Source organism: Piliocolobus tephrosceles, chromosome 6, assembly GCF_002776525.5.
Source record: "Piliocolobus tephrosceles isolate RC106 chromosome 6, ASM277652v3, whole genome shotgun sequence".
In the NCBI taxonomy this organism is placed as follows: Eukaryota; Metazoa; Chordata; class Mammalia; order Primates; family Cercopithecidae; genus Piliocolobus; species Piliocolobus tephrosceles.
Genome location: NC_045439.1, coordinates 11,796,190 through 11,815,059, shown reverse-complemented (window position 1 = coordinate 11,815,059; position 18,870 = coordinate 11,796,190). Strand labels below are relative to the sequence as shown.

Here is an 18,870-nt window from a genome sequence, read left to right as displayed (position 1 = left end):
GGGGTGTTTGTTCACTATTCTGGGCTCCATATGTATCTGATCACTTCCTAGCTGCTTAAGGAGATTGTCCAGGGGTCGGCTAACTAGACCCACCAGCCAAACCCAGTCCCTAAACAGACAGTTTTATATATTTCACAAGCGAAGATTCATACATTTTTAAAAGATTATGAGGAGGAAGGAAGAAAAGGAGAAAGAGGAAGAAGAGTGGGGGGAGAAGAGGAGACAGAGACCATACGTGGCCATCAAAGTCTAAAGCACTTACTGTTTGGCCCATTATTAAAAAAGTTTGCAGATCCATGGACCATAGGTCCTGCTCCCTTCCATTAAGGCCACTGTCCCAAAACCGCAGAGACAGTGTGAGTCTGAGAGTGGGAGCGTTATTTGTTTTGTTTGTTGCCGGATGCCCAGTGCCTAGGATCATGCCTGGCACATAAAATCACTCTGTAAATGTTTGTGGAATAAAGGAAAAAAAACTCAATGAATGAACAATGTATAGAGAAGTACTTGGTAACCTATAAAGTCCAAGTATAGGACAAATAAAAATATATACTTTATCTATTTATTTTAATTTTTTTGAGATGGAGTCTTGCTCTGTTGCCCAGCCTGTCGAGATGGGGTCTTGCTCTGTTACCCAGCCTGGAGTACGGTGGTAGAATCTCAGTCCGCTGCAACTTCTGCCTCCCGAGTTCAAGTGATTCTCCTGCCTCCGCCTCCTGAGTAGCTGGGACTACAGGCATGTGCCATCATGCCTGGCTAATTTTTTTGTATTTTTATTAGAGATGGGTTTTGCCATGTTGGCTAGGCTGGTCTTGAACCCCTGAACTCAGGTGATCCACCTGCCTTGACCTACCAAAGTGCTGGAATTACAGGCATGAGCCACTGGGCCCGGCCTACATACTATTTTAAAATCCACTGCACCTGTTCTTATTCTGGAGGAGATGCTGAACTCTGCCCTTGGACAAGGCCCTCAGTGTGTCCTGGGAGAGCCTGACTTGAAGCCACATTATGCAGAGGCAGGGCAGATCCCAACCCAGGGAGCTGGAGACAGAGGAAATCTAAAGGCAGAAACCTACAGAGGTTGCTCTTCTGCTTAGCCTAAGAAGCAGTGCTTCTCAGGCTTTCTGGTGCACATAAATCAGCTTGGGTTATTATTAGTATCCAAATTCTAAATTAGTATGCCTGGGCTGTGCCCCAAGAAATAGCATTTCTAACCAGCTCCTCTGTGTTGCTGCAGCTGCTGGTCCCTGAATCACACTTGCAGTACAGCAAGGATGTCAAAGCTCTCTTCCTCAAAGAGGGGAGCATCTCCTCAGACCCTAGTATCCTCCTCATTTCCTCTTTGCTTCCTTTTGTGGGGCTCCAAAAAGTAGTAGGAGTGCCCTGGGCTCTGATGAGGGAATATTCTCAAAGGATTGCTGACTCGGGAGGAAAATAGGCTCCAGCGATCCTGCAGCCCACAGGCTGGTGGGGAGATGACCCACAGGACGCCCTTCCAAAAAGGAAGAGCAGTGGACCTGGAAGAGTACGATTTGGCCTTAGTGTTGCTTCACTTTTTTGTCTTAATTGCCCTGTGGTTTCATCCGGCCATGGGACTCCACAATGACATGTGTCATCCTTGTATGAATGGTGCTTGCAGAATCAAAGGAAGGGCCTGTACCAATGCCTGGGGCAAAGCAGACCAATGAAGACTTGTAAGAGTCCAGAAAAGAGGCTGAGAGAAGGTCAGGAATGGGGTACACGTGGCCTTGGAGCATCCACCTGGAGCTCCAGGTGACCAGCAGCACCCAGAACAATTCTTTACCCTCTGTAGGTCCTCCAAAGCATCCTCAGCAGGACCTGCAGAAGTTCAAAAATTTTCTGCTTTCACATGAGATGGAGGTTAAGACTAAGTCAGCTCAGCTATAAGCAAAATGATGCTCTTCCCTTTGAAAACTGGCACAAGACAAGGATGCCCTCTCTCACCACTCCTATTCAAAATAGTATTGGAAGTTCTGGCCAGGGCAATCAGACAAGAAAAAGAAATAAAGGGTATTTAGTTAGGAAAAGAGGAAGTCAAGTCTCTATTTGCAGATGACATGATGTATATTTAGAAAACCCCATCGTCTAAGCCCCAAATCTCCTTAAGCCAATGAGCAACTTCAGCGAAGTCTCAGGATACAAAATCAATGTGCAAAAATCACAAGCATTCCTATACACCAATAACAGACAAACAGACAGCCAAATCATGAGTGAGCTCCCATTCACAATTGCTACAAAAAGAATAAAATACCTAGGAATCCAACTTACAAGGGATCTGAAGGACCTCTTCAAGGAGAACTACAAACCACTCCTCAATGAAATAAAAGAGGACATAGACAAATGGAAGAACATTCCATGCTCATGAATAAGAAGAATCAATATCGTGAAAATGGCCATACTGCCCAAAGCAGTTTATACATTCAGTGCTATCTCCATCAAGCTACCAATGACTTTCTTCACAGAATTGGAAAAAACTACTTTAAATTTCATATGGAACCATAAAAGAGCCTGCATAGCCAAGACAATCCTAAGGAAAAAGAACAAAGCTGGAGGCATCACACTACCTGACTTCAAACTATACTACAAGGCTATAGTAACCAAAACAGTATGGTAGTGGTACCAAAACAGTTATATAGACCAATGGAACAGAACAGAGGCCTCAGAAACAGCACCACACATCTACAACCATCTGATCTTTGACAAACCTGACAAAAACAAGCAATGGGAAAAGGATTCCCTATTTAATAAATGGTGCTGGAAAAACTGGCTAGCCATATGCAGAAAGCTGAAGCTGGATCCCTTCCTTACATCTTTTACAAAACTTAACTCAAGATGGATTAAAGACTTAAATGTAAGACCTAAAACCATAAAAACCCTAGAAGAAAACTTAGGCAATACCATTCAGGACATAGGCATGGACGAAGACTTCATAACTAAAGCACCAAAAGCAATGGTAACAAAAGCCAAAATAGACAAATGGGATCTAATTAAACTAAAGAGCTTCTGCACAGCAAAATAAACTATCATCAGAGTGAGCAGGTAACCTACAGAATGGGAGAAAATTTTTGCAATCTATCCATCTGACAAAGGGCTAATATCCAGAATCTACAAAGACCCTAAACAAATTTACAGGAAAAAAACAAACAATCCCATCAAAAATTGGGCAAAGGATATGAACAGACACTTCTCAAAAGAAGACATCTATGCAGCCAATAGACATATGAAAAAAATGCTCATCATCACTGGTCCGTAGAGAAATGCAAAGCAAAACCACAATGAGATACCATCTCATGGCAGTTAGAATGGGGATCATTAAAAAGTCAGGAAACAACAGATGCCAGCGAGGATGTGGATAAATAGAAATGCTTTTACACTGTTGGTGGGAGTGTAAATTCGTTCAACCATTGTGGAAGACAGTGTGGTGATTCCTCAGGGATCTAGAACTAGAAATATAACTTGACCCAGCAATCCCATTACTGGCTATGTACCCAAAGGATTATAAATCATGCTACTATAAAGATGTATGTACACGTATATTTATTGTGGCACCATTCACACTAGCAAAGACTTGGAACCAACCCAAATGTCCACCAATAATAGACTGGATAAAGAAAATGTGGCACATATACACCATGTAATACTATGCAGCCATAAAAAAGGATGACTTCATGTCCTTTTCAGGGACATGGATGAAGCTGGAAACCATCATTCTCAGCAAACTATCACAAGGACAGAAAACCAAACACCACATGTTCTCACTCATAAGAGGGAGCTGAACAATGAGAACATATGGACACAGGGAGGGGAACGTCACACACTGGGGCCTATTGGGGGATTAGGGGCTGGCGGAGGGATAGCATTAGGAGAAATAATATAATGATGTTATATAATTACATCATTACAAATGTAAGTGACGAGTTGATGGGTGCAGCAAACCAACATGGCACATGTATACCTATGTAACAAACCTGCACATTGTGCATATGTACCCCAGAACTTAAAGTATAATTTAAAAAAAGAAAGAAAGAAAGAAAATGATGCTCTTCTGAGGCTGGAGAAGTTGAGAACACTCAGGTAATGCTCTGAGGAAAGACGACTAGTCATCCCTAATGTCCACTCTCTTTGCCTCTCTCATGGTAATGGAAGTCTGAATTTTTAGCTGAGAGGTGACTACCTAGAATCTTGACTGCACTGCACAGCCTCCTTCGTAACTAGGTGTGGCCATGGGACACAACTCCAGCCAATGGAACACAAGTGGAAATAACAGGCAATGTTTAAAGCATTCCTTTCAAAAGAAAGGTTGTGCCCTTCCCTTCCCCTGTGGCCCTTTCTATGGGCTGGAAGGTGGACACAGCAGTAAGCCATCTTAGCCCGGACACAGACGTGGAGGGGCGGCTGAGCAGCCAGACGGGAGGATGTGGTTTCTGACAACGTGGAGCCACCCTATCAACCCACTGCCTCCAACTGGACCTGCATGAGAGGGAAATGAACTTCAGTCTCATTTTAGCCACTATTTCTTTAAGATTCTGTGTAACTTAAACATAGGTATTGGCCAGGTACAGTGGTTCACACCCATAATTCCAGCACTTTGGGAGGCTGAGGTGGGAGGATCCCTGGAGGCCAGGATTTCAAGACTAGCCTGGGCAACACAATGAAACCCTGCCTCCACAAAAAATAAAAACTTAAAAATTAACCAGACATGGTGTTGTGCAGCTGTGGTCCCAGCTGCTCGGAAGACTGAGGCGGCAGCATATCTTGAGTCCAGGAGTCAGAGTCTTCAGTGAGCAATGAGCAGTGATTGAACCACTACACTCCAGCCTGGGTGACAGAGTGAGACTCTCTCTCTCTCTCTCTCTCTCTCTCTCTCTCTATATATATATATATATATATATATATACACACACACACACACACATAATATATAAATATATATAAAATATATAATATATACATTATATATAAAAATATATATTATATGTGTGTGTAGATGTATATATAGGTACACACACACACATATATAGACAGAGATATATAAAGATACACACACACACACACACACACACACACATATCCAATTCTGAAACTGGGAGCCTGAAAGTCATTTAAGGAAGATGGACCCAGACAGTTATTGGTCATCTTAGTGCCTTACAGTCAACAAATATGTAAGTACTCTAAAGATGCAGCATTATCACAACAGACAAACAAAAACTGCTGTCCTCGTAGAGCGTACATTTAATATAATTTCATTTCATCTTGATTACCATTTTGTCAGGGAATATTACTTTGCATCTTAGACACCAGGAAATTAAGCTGTAGAGATTTCCCATGATTAGTTTGAAGTGAGTCCGTTGGTGAGTCAGACATCAGAGATTCAAGCCAGGTTGGCTGATGCCAGAGCTAGAACCTCCCCACTGGTCCAGTGGCCACCAAAGCATGTCCTCTAGAGAGGCCTGTCACAGCCAAAGTAGATGGGGACTATGACCATGAGGAATCAAGAAGAAGGATTTTTTTTTTTTTTTTTGAAACAGAGTCTCGCTGTGTCACCCAGGCTGGAGTGTAGTGGCGTGATCTCAGCTCACTGCAACCTCTGCCTTCTGGGTTCAAGAAATTCTCCTGCCTCAGCCTCCCAAGTAGCTGGGATTATATGCATGCGCCATGATGCCCGGCTAATTTTTTTTTTTTTTTTTTTTTTTGTATTTTCAGTAAATATGGAGTTTTGCCATGTTGGCCAAGCTGGTCACGGACTCCTGACCTCAGGTGGTCACCTCAATCTCCGCTGGGATTACCAGCATGAGCCACCACTCCCGGCCAAGATTTTTTTTTTCTTTTTGATGAGCCAAAGAAAGACCCGGGACTAGCTAAGAGAGAGGCCCAAGGATACCTGAAGGCCGGGGAGGAGGGACAACCACTTGTTGGGGTGAACCAGTAGCAGAGGCTCAGCAGGGCAGAGGCCAAGGCTGAGGACGCCCCCACAGAGAGAGCCTGAGGACAGGGGGTTCCTCACAACACATGTGCTCCCCGAAAGCTCCTCTCCTCACCCCTCTCTAGGTGCCCTACTCTCTGGGGTTGGTGAAGGGGTGCCCAAAATGCAATTGATCTACAGAAAAATAGAGTCCTGTATTTTAAAAATTTATCTAGGTTTGTATATGGACATTCACATCACACAGACAGACACACGCAGCCACACACACACACACACACACACAGAGACACCAAAGAAAAGTGCCTTAAAAATACACCAAAATGTGGCCAGGTGCGGTGGCTCATGCCTGTAATCCCAGCACTTTGGGAGGCTGAGGAGGGTGGATCACGAGGTCAGGAGTTTGAGACCAGCCGGACCAACATGGTGAAACCCCATCTCTACTAAAAATACAAAAATTAGCCAGGCGTGGTGGTGTGTGCTTGTAGTCCCAGCTACTCAGGAGGCTGAGACAGAAGAATTGCTTAAACCTGGGAGGCAGAGGTTACAGTGAGCTGAGATCACACCACGGTACTCCAGCCTGGGTGACACAGCAAGATTCCATCTCAAAATAAAAATAAAAAATAAAAAGAAATAAAAAAGAAATACACCAAAATGTTAGTTGGGGTCCTCTCCAGGTAGCAAAGTGCTGGGGGATATTTTCCAAAGTCCTTCTTTATATTCTCTGAGTTTTTCCGTGTTCTTTAATGAGTATTTAAAAAGCAGATAAAAACTAATATGACAAAGGATTTTTTGTGTGTTTGTTTGATGTTTTAAGGAAGAGATTAGAGCTATTCCCATAACCAGGTTATTTGAGTGGGTCCAACAAGCCCATGTTACCAGAAATTATCATCTGGTCATTTCCAGTCTGAGAACAGAACACTTGGTTGTTCTGGCATTTCTCAAGCAGGGGGAGGAGTTCTCTGCAGGAATAAATAAGCCTCAGCATTCATGAAAATCCACCACTCCAGACAGACGGCTTTGGTATCCACCAGCTACATCCAGCTCCCTGAAGCAGGTAACCCAGGATGTTTTACATCCTGGGAGCGGAGGAATCTGTTTTTCCAGGAGAGTTTTAGGGGGCAGCCTGGAGCGTGTGAGGGGTGAGCCGAGGCCAGGAGGAGGTGTGCTCAGGTGTTAGGGGCCAGGGGACTGCTCTGGGCTGCCGCTGATTCCCCGTGCCTTTTTTAGAGGCATCCTGTGTGTCTGGGTTTTCACACCTGCAAAGGGCGGAGGTGCCCTGGGGCCTCTATGATCATTTCTGCCTTAATACTTACAGATTCTGGTTCGAGTCCGCTATGCATCTGGCCCTCAGGGAAGAGGTGCTGTCCTCTTGCCTGGAGCAGGGTGCAGCTCTCAAAACATGTGGCAGATGTGATTATTGCACTGGGTCCCTCTAAACAGAGGCCACAGGCCTCACGGTGATTTCAGGGTCTCCATGGGGCTGCCTCGGGGGCTCCACTTCCCCAGAAGGACCCCTGGCCAAGTCGACAGATGAGCTGTGTCTCTGTCCAGCAACAGAAAAGACAAACTGCTGGGAAACAGCCAGCCCTCCAACTTGCCCAAACAGAAAAGACAAGCCTTTGTCCCTGAAATAATTCTGGAGAAAAATATTGTCTGACATTTATCCAGAGAAATGGTTGCATCAGCCTGAGAGTAAACAGTTGAAGCAAACAAGCTACTTCTGTCCTTGGGCTTGGCCAAAGGCATTTCCACTGGCCTCCCCTCCTTCCCCTCCTTCCCTTCTCTCTTGCCCTCTTCTTCTTCTCCTCCTCTCTCCACCTCTCTCCCCTCCCCTCCCTTCCACTCCCCTCTCTTCCCTGCTCTTCTCTCCAGCACCCAAGTCACTGTTTTTCTCTTCTGAATTCTAGGACTGAGTGGGTGGAGGCTGAAGGTGAATAATCTTGTTTGCTGCAGTCACCGGCTTGGAACTCAGCCCTTCCAGGGTATCTTGTGTAGTAGCTCACGGCTCTTCTCTGGCTTGTAGTTTCAGGCGTGGGGTAGTATGGGAGGTTGTGACTCCCGGTACATCTAGTATGAACCAGGTGCCTTCATTATTTATCTCACCTGAGCCACTTAATATGTTGTGCAGAGATGGAAACAGGTTCAGAGAGGTTCAGTCACCTGCTTGCCACTACACAGCAATCAAAATTGGCCAAAATAAAATGCTAGTCCAAGTCTGGGAGAATCCAAAGCCCTGTCTGCCTTCTCCCCACTAGGAGGCCCTTCCAGGCTTATGGTGCACACAGACGCCACGTGGTAACCTGGCAGGGGCAGAAAAGAACATTTGCCTTTCTTTGGTCTTGATGCTGACCATTATCAGGGCCGTCTAGGCTCCCGACATTGTACCAGGGACGTTCATTTCCCTCTCTCAGTCAATTCTCAATACAACCCAGCATCACACCGTGGAGGCCTGAGGAGGCCACACCACGTGTCATCTACAGGCTGGGAGAGTCACTGTGGCCTCTGACTCTGTCTAGGGCTCCTTCATCCCTGGGTTGTACTTTGGTGGCAGTTGGGGGACTAGGGGAAGGGAGCCCCTGCTTTCTAATCCCCTAGGATGAGGTCTGCTCACCAAGCAGGAGAGGAGCAGGCATTCTGATTGGACTGAGCCTCGGACCCCCCATCAGCTTCCAGACCGAGGTGCCAGGCAAACCTGGCTGCCCACTGGACTCCTTTACCTGTTTGCTGTATGGCCTTGGGCAAGCCCCCTCACCACTCTGTGCCCAGTTTTTCCACTGGAAAAAAAAATGGCAACAATTATGGCACTTACCTCAAAGGATGAAAGGAAGCACAGTGATGTGTGTCGGGGACCCCAGAGAGCACCCACCTGAGGGAGGTTCCAAGGCTAGCAAGAGGCAGCAGAATAGGGACTAGGACGCAGGCCGGGTCGGGGGCAGTGGGAGGTGGTCAGGGCTCCATCTGCCCTCTGAGACTTAAAGAATCTTTGCTTTGCAGAGTTGAAAATGGAGAGAATGTTACCTCTCCTGGCCCTGGGGATCTTGGTGGCTGGGTTCTGCCCTGCTATCCTCTGCCACCCTAACAGCCCACTTGACAAGGAGAATCCGACCCAGGAGGACCAAGACCGGGGAACACATGTGGACCTCGGATTAACCTCCGCCAACGTGGACTTTGCGTTCAGCCTGTACAAGCAGTTGGTTCTGAAGGCCCCTGGTAAGAATGTCATCTTCTCCCCGCTGAGCATCTCCACTGCCTTGGCCTTCCTGTCTCTGGCGGCCCGTAATACCACCCTGATGGAGATTCTCAGAGGCCTCAAGTTCAACCTCACAGAGACTTCTGAGGCAGAAATTCACCAGAGCTTCCAGCACCTCCTGCGCACCCTCAACCAGTCCAGCGACGAGCTGCAGCTGAGTATGGGAAATGCCATGTTCGTCGAAGAGCAGCTCAGTCTGCTGGACAGGTTCATAGAGGATGCCAAGAGGTTGTATGGCTCCGAAGCCTTTGCCACTGACTTTCAGGACTCAGCTGTGGCTAAGAAGCTCATCAACGACTACGTGAAGAACAGAACCAGGGGGAAAATCACAGATCTGATCAAGGACCTTGACTCGCAGACAGTGATGGTCCTGGTGAATTACATCTTCTTTAAAGGTGAGTGCCTGGCTTGGGGTTCAGAAGAGGTGGATGTTTAGTTTCGAGGCTTAGGGCTATTTCTGTCCTGACTCAACAACAGTGTTATTAGGCAAACCACTGTAGAGGAGAGTGCCCACGGCGTGGGGGCAGCATGGGCATCAAGGCCCCGCCCTGTCCTTAGGCATCCCCATCTCCTGTGGGGTTTTTCCAAATTACGGTTTGTCCTTCCAAGACATAACTCAGTGGGGCTCATCAGCCCTTGGTCTGAGTCAGTGTGGTGCTTTTCACTCTGATTTATACTTGTCCGGCAAACAGAAAGAAGGAGCTCTCCTTTCAAACCACTCCAGGGCGTGCAGGAGCTACAGCTCCCTCCTTGCAGGGGCGCTGCTAGACTGGGCCAGGAAGCCCCTCTGTCTGGATGTACCAGGGGCTTCTACCCTGCACATGCGGGAGGAGATGGTCCAGCCAGGGGCCTTGGTGTCTGGAGGCAGCCAGGTGGGGCTAGGGCCAGCTTCACAGGGGAAGATAATCCTCAAGGAGCCTGGCCACTTCCAAGGTTCTACAATTCTGCTCTGCTATCATCTTTAACTATTTTTAAAAATGTGTCATTGACACATAACAAATGAGAGCAGAAATGGCATTGTTCCCATCTGGGGAAGAGCCTCAAGGATGGGCGGTATCCAAGACATGGCCCTTTGCCATATTCTAACTGGTCCGGAGCCCAATCCCACTGATAGAAACTCAACCAATGCAGACCTCAACCTGCAAGCTCCGAAGGGGCAGAGTGCAAGCAGGTAGCTTCTGCCTCCTGGAACCCGCAGTCCAGATGGGGACAAAAAAAAAGAGATAGGGACCCAAAGAGTGATCACTGAGCCAGAGGGTGGAAAGGTGCTTAGGAGACATGAGCTGCTTGGAGGCAGAGTCCTGCTTGGGGGCCGTTGGTTGATTCCTGGGCAAGCCGCTTCATCTCCCGGGCCTGGGTTTTCATCTGTAAATGAATTCGTGGATCCGGATCTCCGTCTAAGACTACTGCATGCCTCACATGACATTTGTTCTTTGAGTTTCCCGTGTTCTCCCCTCCTACCACCTAGCCCTGTGCTAGGACTCTCCCCTCCAGAACACAGTAGCCAGCCCAGCTTTCCCTCCCCACCTGCCTCTACCAATGGGAAACAGGCAGGTGGTAAACAGGTGGGCAGTGGAGCTGGCCCCATGTCTCCAACCTCCCCTGGAAGCTCCCACTCCCCTCATTATTCAGTGCTCTGGTCCTCCTGGAGTGGAGAACTGCAGGGCCCCTCCCCTTCCTCTGTTGACCTCTAGTCACTCTCCAGGTGCCAGTTTTGCTCCCTGCCTCAGCCTGGTTTACATACAGTGTATGTGATGGGGCTTGGTCACTGCTGGGGCTGCCCTGTAGAAGGTGGAGGGGGCTGAGCATGCATGAGACAGTCCCAGCTCAGAACCCTGGAGTGCTTGTTCCCTCCCTTTCTGCTCTTCCTCTTCCACTGCACCCGCTGGACCCGCGAGCATGCGAGGACTGACTCACCCAATGATGCTAGAACTATGTATTCAGCTGAAAGTAAGGGAGAGGGGGCATCCAACCAGGGGCAGAAGATGGGAATTCAAGAAAGGAAGGTTTCCCCTAGAAAACTGTTTTCTTCTTTTCTCTTAAATCCAGATAGAAAAAGAAGGGAAGGCCATTACAGAAGAGATAAGTCGAGTCAAGCAGAGATCGGATACTAAAGACACTAGTCTAACCAGACATTCGAGCCCTCAGTTGAATAGTTGAGGATGTCAGAAGATGTTAAGGAGGCAGAATCAGAAAACTTGGTGACTGGCAGACAGAAATGGGGGGAGATGGGGCCAGATGTGAGAAGATTTAAAGGCTTGTAGAGCTTGGGTGGTGATTTCATCCAGCAAACCTATCCCTCTCCCCATTCTGGCATACAAGGCAGCAGTCGGGGTCCCCACAGGCAGCCCTTCTCTTCCTGGCAGGGACCCATGCTGGAGATCTGGCCAGCTGAAAGGCCCCAGAGGAAATCGGTGCCCTGGGTAATATGAGAAGGTGCTCCATGGTACTGCCCTCACATGGAGGCCACAGAAGCACCTGAATGGCTGCTGCAATTCGTGACGGGGACACCTGTTCAACTGTAATATCTCCTACCCTGAGATGGGTCCTTGCTCCGAGGGGTCTTTACAATTAGATTTGTCCCCAGTCATTCCATGTTGGGAGGTTGCAGGGACCAGAGAAGCTGAGATGGTCTTTGGGGAGGGGGAAGGAAAGATGGACTGTTATTTTGGTCCTAAAAGTCCAAAGGTGGGGAAGTGTCAAGAAGGAAGATGAGGGCACAAGAGAAGGTAAGGCCACCCAGAAGCTGGCTCTCATTACAATTACGGAAAGGAAAACCAAAATAAAGAAAGAAAGGGAAGAAGCTCCCATTTATTGAGCACCTACTCTCACCAGCCATACACATGCAATACCTCATTTAATCCTTGCAGCTGCTCTGAAAGGTGGATGGTGGTGTTGCCATTTGTTAGGTAGGAGACATGAAGTCCAGAAAAGCCAATAATTAAACCTTCAAAATTGACCTGGGCCCATTTGAAAATTCCTTTTTCTGCCTCATTTTAGCCCCTAATGTAAAGCCATTTGTGACTTTATCAGCTTTTACCAAGCACCTCCCAAAACCAAGAATGGAGGTGACAGATTGTGCAGCCCACAACCTAGAGAAAGAATTGACAATTTTTTTTCTGTAAAGGACCTAGTAGTAAGTATTTTAGGCTGTTTGGTCCACACGAGGTCCCTTTTGCAGATTCTTCTTTTCATCTTCCTCCTCTGCTTCTTCTTCATCTACTCTTTCCTCTTCATTTTTTTTCACAACCTTTGAAAAATATAGGCACCATTCTTAGCTTTAGGTACACACAGAAATAAGCCGAGGCTGTATTGGCTTACAGGCTATAGTTTCCTGACCCCTGTTCTAAAGAAGGAAAATAATTGTACCCAACTAAATTCATGAAAATCATGGGCCTATGTCGCAATTCCCAAAGAATGAGTTTCATGGAATTTTCAACATTTTAAATATTTTACTCCATTCTTCCCTTGCTTGCATAGTTTCTGATGAGAAGTCTGCTGTCATTTTCATCCTTATTCCTTTTTACATAAGGTGGAGTTTTCCTCCCTCTGCCCCTACCTCTACCTCTTTCAAGATTTTCTCTTTCTCTTTACTGTGGTAAATAGGCCTTTAGTGAGAGGAATTATGTCCGTCTGGCTAGGAGTCAGACTGCATTTCATGTTTGTGATAGCTAGACATGCCAGAGGCAGTTTCATGGAATTTTACCTTTGCAACACTGAAAACCTAGGCAGCCTCAGAGTCAGAATACCCACAGTTGAATTCTCGGCCAGACGGACACCAAATCCAGGGCAAGTCTTAGCTGGATACTCATGGTCTGTAGAGGTGGACATGAGCTAGATATGCGCTGAGGACCATAGCCAGCTCATGGCTTTTGTGATGTCCAAAACCCCCACACCCTAAGATGTCACAAGTGTCCCTAAGCTTTTATTCCCATGGTCTCTCCTGGCTCTGAGTTCTATCTTCCACTAAGATTCTCCCTGTTCCTCCCCTCATTCACACTGATCAGCGTCTCTTCTGTCTGCCCTCACCAACTCACATACAGAACCCAGTCTCTTTCCTCCTATTTCCACCCAAAGCCCTCCCACAAACCACTGTTATATGTTCACATCCCTGTAATGCCAGTGAGTAACAATCGCTAATGAAACATTTTTCCTTTTAAGGAACCAAAACTGTCCCATTTCTCCTCAAGCACCAGCCTCCCAAGTGTTGTCATGCCTCTTTCCCTCACTTTCCCTAAACCTTCTCTCTCTCTCTCTTGCACTCCTTATTCCCAGATTCCTATTGATTTCTCATTTAGCACAAGAAACTAGGTCTTTCTTTCATGGCTCTTTTCCCAATCCAAGCCTGCTGGGCTCTCCCTCACCCCCAATAACTTTTACTATCACCAAGCTACTCCCTCACCCCCAATAACTTTTACTATTGCCAATACTACTTTTACTATTGCCAAAGCAGGGTCACTTCTGTGAGGGACTCTGGGCACTTCCACTGCTAGGGAAGCAGAGTCAAGGCAGGGTGACCTTTGCACTCATACGTTCTCCAATGCTTGCTCCACCTTCAGCCAAATGGAAGATGCCCTTTGACCCCCATGACACTCATGAGTCAAGGTTCTACTGGAGCAAGAGAAGGTGGGTAAAGGTGCCCATGATGAGTTTGCAGCAAGTGAATACACCTTACTTCCGGGACGAGGAGCTGTCCTGCACTGTAGTGGAGCTGAAGTACACAGGCAATGCTAGTGCACTCTTCATCCTCCCTGATCAAGACAAGATGGAGGAAGTGGAAGCCATGCTGCTCCCAGAGACCCTGAAGCGGTGGAAAGACTCACTGGAGTTCAGGTGATTCTTCCTGACCCCCCAAGACCCCACATCTCTCCAAGTCAAGGTCTCACCAATGTCCAGGGACAAGGGCATAGTGGTAGGAGAACTCGTACAGGGACAGGTGAGATTTACACTTACTTTGGCCTGTGCTGCCTGGGTGGCTTTGGGCTTGATTTTTTTTCTTCTTCTTCTTTAAGATGATGACATCAGACAGGACAAGGGGCTGAGGCTTCCTCTGACTCCAGCATGTTCTAAGTCATGAGAAATCTTTTGCACAGTCCCAAACACTCATGCATGGTCTCTCCTAGTCTCAATCTCTTGAAGGGAGAGAGAAACAGAAGGAATTGTGATCAGTTGAGGGCTGTGGTGAGATGGACACTGAGAATCAGCTCTGCACTGGTGAACCACTATATTTATTCATTTGCTCAGCATTTGCTGCATGATTAACTGAACACCTACTATGTGTCAGACACTAATTTGCACCCTGAGAGTAAATCAGTAAATAAAACACAAGATTCCCTGCCCTCTTGGAACTTACTTTGTAATAGGAGAGGAGAGAGGCAATAAATAAATATAACAAATAAGTTACATGATATGTTAGAAGGCGAGAAATTGAGTAGGGGGATAGAAACTGAGTAGAGGAGGATGAAAGGATCAGGAAAACTGGAACTTGTGTTAGCTTGTGATTTTAAATAGAGTGGCCATTAGGTGATGTCTGAGCATCCATATAACAGAGGGGAGGGGTGGAGTTGTGTTGGTATATCAGGGAAAAGCATTCCTGGCAGAGGGAACAGTCAGTGCAAAGCCTCTGAGGTGGAAGTGAGCTTGATATGTTCAAGGAAGAGCGAGGCCAGAGTGGCTGGAGCAAAGTGAGTGAGGAGAGAGTTGAGAGAGGTCAGGAATCCCCAAAGGGGTGGAGCAGCTTATGTAGGGCCACGTAGACCCCTAGAAAACCTTGTCCTTCCTCCTCTCTGTGAAATGGAGAGCCATCAGGAGGTTTGGAGGAGTGCGACGATCCGAGTGTTGTTTTAAAAGACTAATCCTGGCTGCTAAGAGGAGAATAACTATAGAACAGGTGTGGAGTCATTGACACCTGCAGGAACCAGGCACAGACACGAGGTGGGAACCCACTGTGGCTGGGACCCAGGAGGGAGCCATGCATGTGAGAAGTGGTTGCATTCCAGATAAATCTGAGGGTAGAACAGGCTGGGGCACATGGAATTGAGCTGACCAATTTCATGGGGACACAGTGAGGTGGAGCAGTAGTTCCGGGCCCAGACCCTGCAGTGGGCCCAGGGAGTGCATGTGGGCAACTGTGCAGGGTAGGGAGGGAGGAGCACCAGCCTTGGGTTGAGACCGTGGTGGCTGTTGTGACCTGGAGCAGGTCATTGCTCTTCTCTGGAGCTCAGCTATCTCCTGAATAGAGAGAAGTGTCCTTTCCCCACCACCCCTGTTTTCACTAGGTGATTATGAGAATCCAGTGAGGTGTTGTATGTGGAAGCCATAATAAACCACCAAGGGCGAGGAAGCTGCTTCAACACAAGCTGAGGCTGCAGACCCTGCCCCAACCACTGTCCAGAGGGCTGGAAACCTCTCGGGATTGCCTGACCCTTAGCCCCTCCTCACTCTAGATCCCAGGAGACCCCAGAACACGGGAGTCCTACCCAACCCATCCATTTAGTCCCAGACTCCTTCCTCCTTTAGCACCAAATAGCCACCAGGGAGCAGGGCTCAGCAAATAGTTTTGAATGGCAAGAATTCTCCAAACACTTTAGATTTACAAAATGCTTAGATTTACAAAATGCTGTGGTCCACACACTCCTGGCCCACAGGGAATGCTCAATAGATATTGGCTGCATGAAGGATGGAACGAAGGGACAAACATATGAATGAATGAATAAAAATAGAAATAGGACACCTTCCTCCTTCATGGGACTCAGAGTCTAATGGAAGACACAGCCTCCTGTATGATTGTAAGACCAGGCAGACAGTGACAGGCGTCTTAAGAGGGCTATAAGCTAAGGGAGGGGGAGCTCGCAGGTGGGAGGTGTGACTTGGGCCTCTAACAGCTTGCTGCCTGCTCTGTGCCAGTCCACACCTGGCTTGAGGGACAGTGCCCACCGGTGAGGCAAGATGGGAACCTCCAATTGATTGTTTCAGGATCCCCAAAGCTCTTCCAATACAATCAGACTCCTCAGAGGCCCCCAGGCCCTTTTTGACCTGCCTCTGGCTCCTGGCCCACCTCATCCCTCACTACCCCGCTCCCTGAGACAGTGAGGTCACCCACCACCCTGTGGAGCAACCCCTCCTGCTCCCAACTCCTTCCAGGTTCTTCCACCTGCCTCCTGCCCACCTCTTCACCTAGCTAGCTCCTTTCCCACCTTTGGGACTCAACCTCAACGCCACCTCCTACAGGAAGCTTTCCTGGTGCTCCCGTGAAGCAAACTGCCATGCAGCCAGTGCAGCTGACCTGGGCCAGGCTCTCAACACAATCAGGAGTCCCTGCTGGTGTGAAGGTGCTTCGACCGCACTGCAAACTGCAAGGAAAGGACAGGACCAGGCTCTAGCAGGGCCACGACTCCAGACTTGGTGCACTGCCTGGAGCCTTTCACACTTGCAGATCTGAAGGAAAAGTTAGTGAACAAGAAGAGTAAAGACAGGGATTAAGAAATTGAGGAACAGATTATTTATTTCTAGTCAGAAGGGGGTGACTGTAGAGGAAACCAGGGAAGACCATGCTGCGAGATGGGAGGGCAGGTAGGCACTGATCTGCAGAGGTTCAGATACTTTTTTTTTTTTTTCTCATTTTCTAGACATATAGGTGAGCTCTACCTGCCAAAGTTTTCCATCTCGGGGGACTATAACCTGGAAGACATACTTCTCCAGCTGGGCATTGAGGAAGTCTTCACCAGCAAGGCTGACTTGTCAGGGATCACAGGGGCCAGGAACCTAGCAGTCTCTCAGGTGAGTCTTTAGACTTGGGTCAATTCATCCTTCGTATCTGAACTTGAATGGCGAAGGCCAAATGGACTTTTGGGTACTCTTGAACTTGGGTTAATGCAAGTGCATTTCTCATTATACACTCACCCTTCTTGGGACACCCCCAAGCCAAGAAGAGCTAAGTGATAGCCCAGCTCCTGTTGCTGTGTTAGGGGCTGGTCCTCTACAACAAAATGTCACCCAGGCTTGGAATCAGAAAGCCATGGACACCATTCCACACTACACCATTTACTACCCATGGAGGTAAACAATTGAAGTCCTCCACCCCCAGCTTTTCATGTGTAAAATGGTAGTGACCGTTCTTGGCCAGTATCCAGTGCCTGGATACTTACTGTGGAAGCCACAATAAACCACCAAGGGCGAGGGAGTTGCTTCAACACTAACCTGAGGCTGCAGCCCCTGCCCCAACCACTGTCCAGAGGGCCGGACGCCTCATGGGATTGTCTGGGCAGATAATGCCAATAGGTAATAACAATGACTATCTAGCAATTGTGATGAAAATAAGCTCAGAGTATGAGAGAAGATTACTTGGGACACTCAGCCTGTGTTACTCAAAGCAGAGGTGCCAAGGCAGGGTGGCCGTGCAGCCCTTTGCTCTTGTCTGCCCTCTGTGCTCACACAGCACTGGGTTGAGGGCTGTACTCCACCTTTCAAACAGCAAAGTAACAGAACGGTGTGTGTAGAGGAGTAGACCCGTATGGTTCAGGAATTCAAGGCCATGAAAAGTACTTGAAAACCCCAAAGATGTTTAAGCTAGAGCAGGAGAGATGCTGAAAGCCATGCTGGTCTGGCCGAGGAGGTTTCTGCAGCAGCTTCTTGTGGTCAAGAGCTGCCAGGATGTTGCTTGGAAGAAAAATACTTTACATTGCTCTTGCTCTTCCTCCCAACAGTAGTGGCTGTTTTGGGGGCAACAGACTCTCAACTCGGACAGAAAGGGATGCATAAGAGTTGCTCCATCCTTTACCTCGATGGCTCTGGGCAAATCACACACAGCATCTGGGTCTTCATTTGTATATCTAGGCATCAGTACTGTGCGAAACTAGTTGGCAGGGGAGTTGAGAGGAGCAAACATTCAACAGTGCAAAGACAGGCTAGTGCTAGGTGCTCAATGCACATTAGTCCCCTTAGCGGCACACAGGCAGGTTGCTGACTTCCTGCCCATCTGTGTCTCCCGTGAGTAATGTTCTGCTCTCCCCACAGGTGGTCCACAAGGCTGTGCTTGATGTGTCTGAGGAGGGCACAGAAGCATCTGCTGCCACAGGAGTCAAAATCACCCTCCTTTCTGCATTGGTGGACCCAACAATCACTGTGCGTTTCAACAGGCCCTTCCTGATGATCATCGCCCCTATGGACACCCAGAACATCTTCTTCATGAGCAAAGTCACCAATCCCAAGCAAGCCTAGAGCTTGCCATCAAGCAGTGGGGCTCTCAGTAAGGAGCTTGGAATGGAAGCTGGATGCTTGGGTCTCTGGGTACAGCCTGACCCCTGTGCACCGAGTGGCCAGGGCATGTCTGGCCCTGTCTGCTCATCCTTGGAAGTTGACAGCAACTGCCTGTGTAGCTCCCACATGCACAGGGGCCCATGGACTCTTCACTCTGGAGGGTCCTGGGTCTCCTGAGAGCAATAAACAGTTTCCTTGGACACGTTGCTTGTGCCTTTCCATGCTGACTGCCAGACTCTGTACCTCTGAGGCTACTTGTGCCCCAAAGCCAAGCCCCCTGACCTCCCATGCAGGCTCAGCTCCACCTCAGAATCCGGGCTTCTTTTGCCTTCAGCTGCAGCAGCCTGCCCAGGACCACCTAAGCTTGTGACTGAGCTCACCCAGACCTCAGGCCCAGGGCTGGGAGGGGAACCTGCTGCTC

The 18,870-nt window shown here is 48.1% G+C and overlaps 1 protein-coding gene across 2 annotated transcripts; it reads left to right on the top strand.

Annotated features, from left to right (window-relative positions):
- The first annotated feature begins 6,943 nt into the window (after positions 1-6,943).
- Positions 6,944-18,649, top strand: LOC111538261 (alpha-1-antichymotrypsin). 2 transcript variants are annotated; one of them, XM_023205555.2, is made up of 5 exons: positions 6,944-6,995; positions 8,936-9,586; positions 13,751-14,024; positions 16,820-16,970; positions 18,207-18,649. In XM_023205555.2, exons 2-5 carry the CDS (start codon positions 8,944-8,946, stop codon positions 18,408-18,410), a joined length of 1,272 nt encoding a protein of 423 aa, XP_023061323.1. In that variant the 5' UTR covers positions 6,944-6,995; positions 8,936-8,943; the 3' UTR covers positions 18,411-18,649. The 2 variants fall into 2 exon arrangements, with proteins under 2 accessions (XP_023061323.1, XP_023061324.1); XM_023205556.1 differs by having other exon boundaries at positions 6,972-6,991; positions 18,207-18,625.
- Positions 18,650-18,870: the final 221 nt, after the last annotated feature.

Excerpts from the sequence above, each read along its gene's own strand:
- LOC111538261 (XM_023205555.2), top strand. The coding sequence starts at position 8,944 with ATGGAGAGAATGTTACCTCTCCTGGCCCTGGGGATCTTGGTGGCTGGG. Across the intron at positions 14,025-16,819 it reads AAAGACTCACTGGAGTTCAG|ACATATAGGTGAGCTCTACC; the intron begins GTGATTCTTCCT and ends CTCATTTTCTAG. Across the intron at positions 16,971-18,206 it reads GGAACCTAGCAGTCTCTCAG|GTGGTCCACAAGGCTGTGCT; the intron begins GTGAGTCTTTAG and ends CTCTCCCCACAG.